The sequence below is a fragment of the Arabidopsis lyrata genome (genome assembly GCF_000004255.2).
Source record: "Arabidopsis lyrata subsp. lyrata unplaced genomic scaffold ARALYscaffold_6, whole genome shotgun sequence".
Lineage (NCBI taxonomy): Eukaryota > Viridiplantae > Streptophyta > Magnoliopsida > Brassicales > Brassicaceae > Arabidopsis > Arabidopsis lyrata.
The window spans coordinates 199,657-210,605 of record NW_003302550.1 but is presented as its reverse complement, the minus strand read 5'-3'; the positions used below and the strand labels follow the sequence as shown (position 1 = coordinate 210,605).

Sequence of the window (10,949 nt, the reverse complement as noted above, 5' to 3'; positions counted from 1 at the left end):
TTGGTTAAACCGGAAACCAGCCATTTGAGTGGAACAGAAGACCGTATCTCATTTACACGTGGCTTTTTTTAATTGGTGTAAAAAACTTATTTGACCCAATCAGATTATACCTCATCTAGATTCTATTGCCAGTGGACTTGAAACATCACCAGATAACTAGATAAGGTTAGTAATCTTATTCACCGTCAGATGGATTTGTGTATCAATCCAACGGTCGTAATCGTCTTTCCAAGATAGCTCAGCTCCGAATGAAAAAAAAATCACCTCCACGCATCTATAATCGTGGATCAAGAAACTGTGCATTCTTCTCTATCTTTCTGAAACCACAAAACGCAATCGCCGAAGATGGCCGCCACTTCCGCCGCTGCTGCAGCTGCTTCTTCCATCATGGGTACTCGGGTTGCTCCCGGTATCCATCCCGGTTCAAGTCGGTTCACGGCCCTGTTCAGTTTCGGAAAGAAGAAGGCAGCTCCCAAAAAGAGTGCGTCCAAAAAGACGGTGACTACGGACCGGCCTCTTTGGTACCCAGGCGCCATTTCTCCTGAATGGCTCGATGGTTCGTTGGTTGGAGATTACGGTTTTGATCCCTTTGGTTTAGGTAAACCGGCCGAGTATCTCCAATTCGATATCGATTCACTAGACCAGAATCTGGCGAAGAACTTGGCCGGAGACGTGATCGGAACCCGTACGGAAGCTGCCGACGCCAAATCGACGCCGTTTCAGCCGTACAGTGAGGTGTTCGGAATCCAGAGATTCAGGGAATGCGAGCTGATCCACGGACGGTGGGCGATGCTCGCTACTCTCGGCGCTCTCTCCGTCGAGTGGCTCACCGGCGTTACTTGGCAAGACGCCGGCAAGGTAAGTTAGTTATTTTTACCGCCGAAAATGCTAGTTAGTTAGTTATTTGTGACTCTAGTAGAAATGTAGCTAATAAACACAACAAAGGAGATAATTTTGCATTTGCTCTCTGCGACTGTCTCTTTTTTTCCTGGCGTTTGCGTTAGCCTGTTTGAGATTATGGTCAGTCAAATGGGTAACTTTTTGACACAAATTAATTATTATCCAATCAGTGATTTGTAAATTGTTGAAAGTCTTATGTTATTCAATTTGCTTGGTATTTGGAATGTATCAGGTGGAGCTTGTAGATGGATCGTCCTACTTGGGGCAGCCATTACCGTTCTCGATCTCGACATTGATATGGATCGAGGTGTTAGTGGTCGGCTACATCGAGTTCCAGCGCAATGCTGAGCTTGACTCGGAGAAGCGTTTGTACCCGGGAGGCAAGTACTTCGACCCGCTAGGCTTAGCGGCTGACCCGGAGAAGAGGGCTCAACTTCAATTAGCCGAGATCAAGCACGCACGTCTTGCGATGGTTGCCTTCTTGGGATTTGCGGTTCAAGCGGCTGCAACGGGTAAAGGTCCACTCAACAATTGGGCTACTCACCTCAGTGATCCACTCCACACCACCATCATTGATACCTTCTCCTCCTCTTAATAAAATCATGTTTATCATCTGATTCTATGTGTAACTTTTGTATAAACAGAGCTATGATACTGAATCGAGTTTGGGCTTTTGCTCGTTTGGTTTATTTACCTGTTTCGGCCCATGACATTATATTGGCCTTTTCCGAATTTATTATTACCTACTCGTTATAGATTCTCAAAATGAAATCAAGATCCTTAATAAATGAAACTGGCTATTTCGCATATACAGGCTGGCCCAATACTAAAGCAGGATTCATTGTTTTGTTCTGATTATTTTCTTAATTTGGGATATAAAAGAGAGAACGGTACAAAAAGATAGACACACAATTATTAATTTAATTCCACAGAGACAAATGAAAGAAAGAAAGATAGTCACACCGCGTGGGATTTGGATGAACATGGAGACTTGACTACTCCGGTACTCCCTGTCACTGTTCCGTAATGTAGGAAGACGTTGAAATATTATTGTTTTTCATATACGTTTGCACCAGCACCGAAGAAAAAGCTACAAACACGTATTCAAATTAGTGGACGCGGAGACTCCATGAATTGATTGTAATATCCCCAAAAGAAATATTCCTTGATGATCTTCTTAATTAATAAAGGGAAAATTAGAAATAAAGGACAAATAATTAAATTATTGTCCCTCTATGCATTCTATATTCATAATTGGTCATATATACTTTAATATTGGTCATATATGATTTCATATAATTAAAATCCCAATATGCTCCCTGTCTTTTAAATTCTTACTAAACTATTAAAAAAATTCAAAATTAAATTGATTTCTTTCTAAAAACAATTTGGAAAAAATATAGGACAAAATCAACATTTATTTACATTTCATTATTTGTTTTGCCGTAGATAATTTCATATCTTCTTCTTCTTTGATTCTCTTGCTCATCAAAGTTAAGCTTTCGTAATTGTTCTCTCCTCTCTAATAACGCCATATTAAATTTTTTTTTTTCTTCTTCTTCAATCTCTCTCTCTATCTCTCTCCCTTGATTTCAATTTCTTTATGGAGCGCAACTATAATTTTCCGGGTTTTGAAGCAAGAAATTAAGCGTAATCTATAGGAAAAAGTGTTAAGTATAAAGAAAAATTCTAATTTGTGTTATAATTTATTCACTTAGGTATAAAGAATTTTAAAGTATTCAAAATTCAACTAATTTTCCGGGTTTTGATTCACTTAGGTATAAAGAATTTTAAAGTATTCAAAATTCAACTAATTTTTCGGGTTTTGAGACAAGAAATTAAGCGTAATCTATAGGAAAAAGTGTGAAGTATAAAGAAAAATTCTAATTTGTGTTATAATCTATTCACTTAGGTATAAAGAATTTTAAAGTATTTAGAATTCAACTTCTGTAATTTGCAGATGTAATCAAATTCACTATATTCAATTTCCATATTTTAAGATTTTTTTTTTTTAATCTAAATTAGATAGAATGTACTTTCTAATTTTTATAGAATAAAAAAAATCTTAAGAATATGTTTTCTAACATTCTTAGAACATGAGTAAATGTTAGAAAACATATTCTAATTTTTGTAGAACAAAGAACAAAGTATAGAATATGTATTCTAAAAGTCGTAGAAACTAGTATTCTAAATACCGTAGAACAGAAATGACTTCTAAATTTTGTAGAACATGTAGAATACATAATCTAAATTTTGTAGAACATGTAGAGTGTATAGAATACATTCTAATTTTAGAAGACATATTCTAAACTTTATAGATCAAATTATATCCATCTAAAACGAAAACAAAACAATATATTTTTGACATTTTATATATCTTCATGTCTTCTTTATCATTTTAGTACGTATTTTTCTTAATTATTTTTGAAACAATTTGTTCAATCTTATGCAAGGGGTAGTTTAGGAATAGTTGATATTTGTTCATAGAATTCATATATGGATAAAAGAACAAAATGAGTGTCCTTTGCACGGGACCATAAGCAAAACATGCAGTGATTTAAAAAAAATTCATTAACTGTATGAATAATCTTTGTGACGTTACAAAAAAGTAGTTTTCAATTTTTTCTAATAACTGTGTGAATAATCTGTGTAACGTCACAAAAATTTATTTTATACTATTGTCCATATCTAATAGTTAACTTATGTTTTGGTCTTTTGAAAGCTAAAAGATTTGACCAATTCGAAGCAGAACTGCTTTGAAAGCTATAGAAGAATTGCTTATCAAGAAAAAGAAAGCTAATCGAATTTTGTTTCAAACATGGAGAAATCAGAATATTTCTGAGTGCAAATGGATATCTAGTTAGATTAATTAATAACACACTAATTGCCAGATGATTTGGGGTTAAAAACCTTTGATTACCACCTCACAAATTGTTAGTCATTAATAATTTGTTTAGATTTTTAAAACCAGTTGTAAATTATTCACAAATTGTTAACAAAAAAAAATATAAGTTACCATCCTTTAACCAGTGATAAATGATAATCCCTCATCTAAAAATTTTGATTATCAGAATATTATATTGCTTACAATGGAAAAAGAAAATTAATTAACAAAAAAGAAAGTGAACATGCATTATCCACTACTGACTGATACGAGAAGTCGAAGAAACTCTGTTGACGAACGAAGAAGCGATTGCGCTCAACGAATCATATCCTACAAAATTGGATCCGAATTCGCTTTTTGAAGACTTTGAATATCCCCACTCATCGTCAATATCAGGAACATTCTCATCTCTGTTCAGGTACCTGAGCACCATTCTCATCGGCGGCCGAGACGTCGGTTTTTGGTGGCAACAGAGCAAACCGACGGCGAGAGCAAGCCTTGCCTCTCCTTCGTCGTAACCAGATCCGATTCTCGGATCGATCGCGCTGAGGATCTCACCGCTCGCTTGTAGCTCCATGACCCAATCGACTAAGAAGAAGCTACAGGAATCCGTCGGTTTTCTCCCGGAGACGATTTCTAACAGCAAAACGCCAAACGCGAAAACATCAGACGCAGATGAGGGGTTACCGTTGCGGGAGAGCTCTGGCGCCATGTACCCAATGGTTCCAACGAGTGCTGTTGTCTGCGATAGCGTTCCGCGTTCGTAAAGCCTCGCGAGTCCAAAATCTCCCAATCTAGGGTTCATCTTTGAATCAATCAAAACGTTGCTAGGTTTCACGTCTCTGTGAATCACAATCTTTTCCCATTCTTCGTGAAGATACAACAAACCAGACGCGATTCCTTTAGCGATCTGGAAACGCGCGTTCCACGACAACACGGCGCCGCTTCTTCTCGGTACAGTGTAGAGCAGAGAGTCTAAGCTTCCGTTGGGGATGTAATCGTAAATCAACAAGAGATCGTTTTTGTGTTTGCACCATCCTTGGAGGTTGACCAGATTCTTATGCCTTAATTTCCCCAAACTCTCGATCTCTGCGACAAATTCTCGAACACCTTGCCTGCTACTGGGAATTATCTTCTTCACAGCGATTGGATCCGAATTTGGGAGTTTTCCTTTGAAAACGGTTCCAAATCCTCCGGTTCCGATGATCCCCGTCTTCTTGAATCCATCCGTGGCTACGTAGAGATCTCTGTATCTCAATCTGCGAGGATGATCGATTTCCCAGTCTTCAAGAGTCTCTTCTTGTCCCAATCTCTTTTTGTACATGACGAAGAAGAAGAGCAACACAAGCATGACCAGCATTACGGCCGATAAAGACACGATCATAACAATGACTTGAGAATTTAAACCTTCTTTCTTCGCCTTATTCGGCGGCGGAGGAGGAAGCTCCGAGAGATCGAGTTCGTCTGCAATTGGACGTTCTCCGCCGCTTGAGAAACTCCAACCCATTACGTAATGAGCACTCGACTGACCTTTCCCCGTCGACGCGGTGAATCCGACGTACATTTCTTGTTGCACAATCTCTAACAGTTTTGGAACATGTTGAGAGATCAAAGGCTTTGTGGGTTTAAACCCCAATCTCGCCGGATAAACGGTGACGTTTAGCATTTGTGTTGGTCCATCATACTCCAAAAGTGCTTGAATCGGATTGCCACTCTCAAGCTGGAAATCTTCTTTTTTGTTAGGATCATCATTGTTGTAATACACGACTGGTTCTTGGAGATCCGAAGTACGACTGTTGTAATTCAGACCGATGTCGTTTCCTATTCTGTCGGTGTTGTCGTCTCTGGATCCTTGCACCGTGTCAAATTCCACTGCGAAAACGTGATTCCTAGGATCCCCATTGTTCTCTTTGTTGAAAACTCCCAAGTACTGTGCGGATCCAGCATTGAGACGATAAGGGGTTGGAGATAGTGTGAATGTGAATCCAAAACCTTTATTGCTTGAGCTTGAAGGGATTATGACAAAGACGAAAGAAGTGCTAAAGGAACGAACTCTGACGTTTGTGGAATTTCTACTAGTCTCCAGCAATCTCACCGGTTTGTGGTAGAAAGCCGTACCGGTAACGTTTGACTTCCGATCAGTGAGCCTCAATAGTCCGTCGGGTTTGATCATCGCGGCTCCTTCAATCCGAATCTTTGATTGGTTTCCAAGAAAACCTCGGAAAGTAAAATCTGTTGTTGTTCTCTGAGCCCCAACATGGACGCTCAAAAACAGGAAAAGCTTGAATAAGAGTGAGACTAAGACAATGGATCTTGCAGTGCCCATAGTGAGCGAAATAAAAAAAGGAGATATACTTTGAAGAGTTCTTGTTTAGAGATTTTCTTTTATGGACATGAGAGTTTGGTTTTTCTTAGAGTCAAAGAAGATGAAAATTATACCAAAACCAAAAAAGAGGAAGGAACTTGGTACTTTCCGCTCAATGTTCACGTTACCGTACATTGAAAATATATGGCACCCAATGTTTTTGTTAAAAAAGTTAAATAAAAAAGAAATGTTCGCTATTAATTTTCAACAAATAATTTTCATTTCCACTTGGACCATCATGTTTTATTCCTTAAACTTGTGGTTAAAAGGAGGTCCAAAGGCAACCATCAGGCTGACTTTGAAAATTTCGACGCTGACTTTAACATCCTGATATTTTATATTTTCCTTAGGAACAAGAAAGAGATGACTTTAAAAATAGTCTTATGGAATTAGACGTTTGTTATACCTTAAAAAATAAAAGATAAAAGTGTCCAATGAATATCGTTTAACCCGGTATAAGTGTTTTCTCAAACTCTGCAAGTATTTTCTCTAACAAGTAACACCCACGTATAATTTTTATAAATTACCATTTCTAGCAAGATCTAGTGAGTTCTAAATTTCTCCATGGACTTGATTTTTGTCATATAAAATCTGATTGGTAAATGGTAACACAAAATAATACAAACAAAAAAAACAAAAAACGATGCAAAAATACATGTCACTTTCAGAAGAAAAAAATGCAGTAATATTAAAATATCAATATTAATTATTGAGTGACTTGTGTTATATACTTATAGCTTTTGCGTCATTCTAACTTGTAACAACCATTTAGGAATAGACTCAACCCAACAAATTTATTTTTAAGTTTATGTTTTTGTTCAGTTTTGAAAGCTAAACGAATTTAATTGGTGACTGATATTTTCCATCGTATTTTAAAACTAGATAATCTTTTTCTATTATTAATCGGACAAGCATCTTTGCAATTTGCAAATGTAAAATAAATACTTTCACCGTCTGTCATTTAAAATTATTTTACCGCTCTTAGCATTACTCTTTAGTTGATAAAACACAATCCTTTCCATACCGTTAAAAAAGCGGTTTGTCAAAAGAGCCGTTATAAATGCTCAATACCAAAAATATGAAAACAAAACTTGTAATACTGTACTGCTTATAAGTTACAACGTGAATTTGCACTATCTACCACTGACAACAGAGCTTGAAGACATCCTTGTAACGGAGAACGATGCGACTGAGCTCGAAACCCTATCCGATGAAACATATCCTTCAAAGTTGGATCCTAAATCCCTTCTTGAAGAATCTGAGTATCCCCAATCGTTATCAATTTCAGGAACATCTTCGTCCCCGTTCAAATACCTAAGCACCATTCTCATCGACGGCCTTGACGTCGGTCTTTGATGGCAACAGAGCAATCCCACAACAAGAGCAAGCCTTGCCTCTACGCTGTCGTAACCAAATCCAAGTCTCGGATCCACCGCGTGAAGAATCTCTCCTCTCGCGTGCAATTCCATAACCCAGTCTGCCAAGAAGAAGGTCCCTGAGTCCGTCGGTCTTCTCCCGGAGACTATCTCTAATAGCAAAACGCCAAACGCAAAAACATCAGACGCAGACGAAGATCTGCCGTTGCGGGCCAGCTCTGGCGCCATATAGCCAATCGTGCCCACGACTACGGTCGTTTTTGATTGCGATCCGCGTTCGTAAAGCCTGGCGAGTCCAAAATCTCCCAACCTAGGATTCATATCTTCCTCAATCAAAACGTTGCTAGGTTTTATGTCTCTGTGAATCACAATCTTTTCCCATTCTTCATGGAGATACAACAAACCAGACACGATTCCTTTAGCGATCTGAAAACGTGCGTTCCACGACAAAACGGCGCCGCTCTGTCTTGGTCTACTGTAAAGCAGCGAGTCTAAGCTTCCATTAGGGATATAGTCATAAATTAACAAGAGGTCGTTTTTTTGCTTGCACCATCCTTGAAGGTTGACCAGATTCTTATGCCTTAATCGTCCCAAACTCTCAATCTCTGCTATAAATTCTCGAACACCTTGCATACTATTGGGAGTTATCTTCTTCACGGCGATTTGATCAGACAAAGGAGACGAGATGTTTCCTCGGAAAACGGTTCCGAATCCTCCAGTACCGATAATCCTATTCTCCTGAAATCCATCAGTAGCAGCGTAGAGATCTTTATATCTGAGTCTGTGAGGATGATTGATTTCCCAGTCTTCAAGAATCTCTCCTTGTTGCAATCGTTTCTTATACATCACGAAGAAGAAGAGTAACGCAAGCAAGACCAAGGTTACGCCCGATAGAGCTACGATCAGAGCGAGTACTTGAGAATTGTAACCTCTCTTCTTCGCCGTATTCGGAGGGGGACGAGGAAGTTCCAACAGGTCAAGAGTGTCTGCAGTCAGAAGATCGCCGCCGCTAGAAAAACTCCAGCCCATGATGTAATGAGCACTCGACTGATTTCTCCCTGTAGCTGCTGTGAATCCGACATACATTTCTTCTTGCACGATCTGCGATAATTTCGGAACCGGTCGGGAGATCAAAGGCCTTACGGGTCTAGACTTCAAGTTAGCCGGGTAGACAGTTAAGTTTAGCGTTTTAGTTGGCCCATCGTAATCTAAAATTGCTCGGATCGGATCGCCGCTCTGTAGTGGGAAATCCTCTTTCCGGTCAGGATCTTCGTTGTCGTAATACACGACCGGTTCTTGAACATCAGATGTTAAACTGTTGAAATTTAGACCGATGTGATTGCCTGTTCTATCGGCACCGTCTTTGAAACCTTGCACCGTGTCGAATTCCACCGCGAAAACATGATTCGTCAAATTCCCGTCGTTCCCTTTGTTGAGAAGTCCTAAATACTGTGCAGATTCGGCTCCGGTACGATCAGGGGTTGGAGATAGCGTGAAGGTAAAGCCAAAACCTCCGTTGCTGGAGCTTGTAGGGATTATGACGAATACAAAAGAAGTGCTAAAAGAACGAACCGTAGCGTTTGTGGAACTTGTATTGGTCTCCAGCAATCTCACCGCTTTGTGGTAGAAAGATGTACCGGTAACGTTCGAGTTTCGGTCAGTGAGCCTCAATAGGCCGTCGGGTTTGATCGTCGCAGCTCCCGCAGTCACAATATTCGATTGGTTTCCACTAAAACCTCGGAAAATAAACTCTGTTATTGGAGTCTCCGTTGTTGTTCCTTGAGCTCGAGTAGGGATGGTCAAAAGCAAGAAGAGCACGAGCTTTAATAAGATTATGGATCTTGCAGTACCCATTGATCGGTTGAAACAAAAAAAAAAAAAACAGAGAGAAGGCGAAGGCGTTTTGGAAAGAGAACAAGAAGAAGATAAGACGTGATGCTTCTCCAAATTTTAAGGACTAGAGAAGCTGTTATAATTAGGAGACTGAAGAAAAGAAGAATTTATAAGTTTTAAACAAGAAATTGCGTATGTTCTCCCTCTTCACAAACTGGTTCACATTAGCGAGTATTGAAAAATATATATATGAAACTCCAATGCTTTGTGGTCAATTTAATATTTGGAAGAAAAAACACTTAAAATAATTGACAAATACATATTGATTGTCAACCAAGAAATTTTCAATATTTTAAAGTTGTGGCTAGGACCAAAATACTGTCATTTATCATTTGTTAGTACTTATAAGATATCAATGATTTGGCTGTTTAAGATGATTTTGAAATTGATTTCTAAACTTGTGTTATTCAATCGATTATTATTTGGGAAATTGTTAAAAATACCCCTTTTGGTGTGCCTCTTTTCAAAAATGCCTTTTTTAGATGTCCATTTTCAAAAATATCTTTTTTTTTAAATCTGAAATTTTTATAAAGTTTTATTAGGTTTATAAGGTACTTATGAATTGTAACTACTACTTGAAGACTCGATCCAAGTATTTATAAAGTTTTATAAGGTGTTTTAAAAGGTTTTACAAGTTATTTTAAAAGATTTTAAAGGTTTTTCAAAGGTTTTACAAGATATTTTAAAGATTTTTAAAGGTATTTAAAATGTATTTATAAGGTATTTATAAAGTATTTATAAGATTTTAGATACATAGAAATGTAGTTTGTGTATGTTTTAATAATATTACATACATATTTGGGTAAATCTTATATTTTTAAGAGCAATTTTTATAAGGTTTTAAAAAATGGGTATTTTTGAAAAGTGACATTGAAAAAATGGCATTTTTGCAAAAGCCCCTTATTATTTTGTAGTTTTACTTTACTCGAAACAAGTATCATTGATGATTTTCAACTACAAATTACATTTTAGTTTTATTCATCTAGTGATTTTGAAATACAATTATGCAAACTAAATATTTAATAAATTTACATTTTTTGGGGGTTAAAATGCAAAACCATATTAAGATATTTACAAATTGAATATTAAAAAATTATCTAAATTTCATGTTTTCTTTTATGCTGGAAACGAAATTGTTTTTTTTTTCTTTCTCAAAAGTCCTACGCATATATGGTCTGTCTTTGACAAATTCCACATCATACTTTGAATATGCAGATATTTTATATTTTGTAGGGGCTAAAAACCAAAATAAATTGACTTTGAACATGGACATTGTGTGATTTAAACTCTAAAAATAAAATAAAATAATATTTGTGATTAGATTGAGTTCCGAACTTATATGACTGCAGTAACTTTTCTTCCCTTTATACGTTAATCTTACCAATGATTAGTAACAACAATATCGTATGATTACTTTAAGCACTTTTTCACATTTACCACAAGAAACGAACTTATTAGTCACGTCTCGTGGGTCTATCGTCATTACCGCATACTCCCTCCATTTCATAATATAAGGCGTTTTGGATAAAAT

At 37.4% G+C, this 10,949-nt stretch overlaps 3 protein-coding genes across 3 annotated transcripts; 1 reads left to right on the top strand and 2 right to left on the bottom strand.

Annotated features, from left to right (window-relative positions):
- Nucleotides 1–137: 137 nt before the first annotated feature.
- Nucleotides 138–1,632, top strand: LOC9306985 (chlorophyll a-b binding protein CP29.1, chloroplastic). The gene is made up of 2 exons (XM_021022262.1): nt 138–858; nt 1,133–1,632. The coding sequence occupies exons 1-2, from the start codon at nt 346–348 to the stop codon at nt 1,493–1,495; spliced, it is 876 nt and encodes a 291-aa protein (XP_020877921.1). The 5' UTR covers nt 138–345; the 3' UTR covers nt 1,496–1,632.
- A 2,303-nt stretch (nt 1,633–3,935) lies between these two features.
- Nucleotides 3,936–6,331, bottom strand: LOC9306984 (L-type lectin-domain containing receptor kinase VI.2). Its single transcript, XM_021023387.1, has one exon. It carries the CDS (start codon nt 6,108–6,110, stop codon nt 4,041–4,043), a length of 2,070 nt encoding a protein of 689 aa, XP_020879046.1. The 5' UTR covers nt 6,111–6,331; the 3' UTR covers nt 3,936–4,040.
- A 764-nt stretch (nt 6,332–7,095) lies between these two features.
- LOC9306983 (lectin-domain containing receptor kinase VI.3) lies at nt 7,096–9,651 on the bottom strand. The gene has a single exon (XM_021020150.1). It carries the CDS (start codon nt 9,377–9,379, stop codon nt 7,283–7,285), a length of 2,097 nt encoding a protein of 698 aa, XP_020875809.1. The 5' UTR covers nt 9,380–9,651; the 3' UTR covers nt 7,096–7,282.
- Nucleotides 9,652–10,949: the final 1,298 nt, after the last annotated feature.

What these genes read in the sequence shown, in the direction of transcription:
- LOC9306984 (XM_021023387.1), bottom strand. Translation starts at nt 6,110, where the DNA reads ATGGGCACTGCAAGATCCATTGTCTTAGTCTCACTCTTATTCAAGCTT.
- LOC9306985 (XM_021022262.1), top strand. Translation starts at nt 346, where the DNA reads ATGGCCGCCACTTCCGCCGCTGCTGCAGCTGCTTCTTCCATCATGGGT. An exon ending in CTTGGCAAGACGCCGGCAAG is followed by an intron (nt 859 to 1,132) that starts GTAAGTTAGTTA and finishes GGAATGTATCAG; the next exon opens with GTGGAGCTTGTAGATGGATC.
- LOC9306983 (XM_021020150.1), bottom strand. Translation starts at nt 9,379, where the DNA reads ATGGGTACTGCAAGATCCATAATCTTATTAAAGCTCGTGCTCTTCTTG.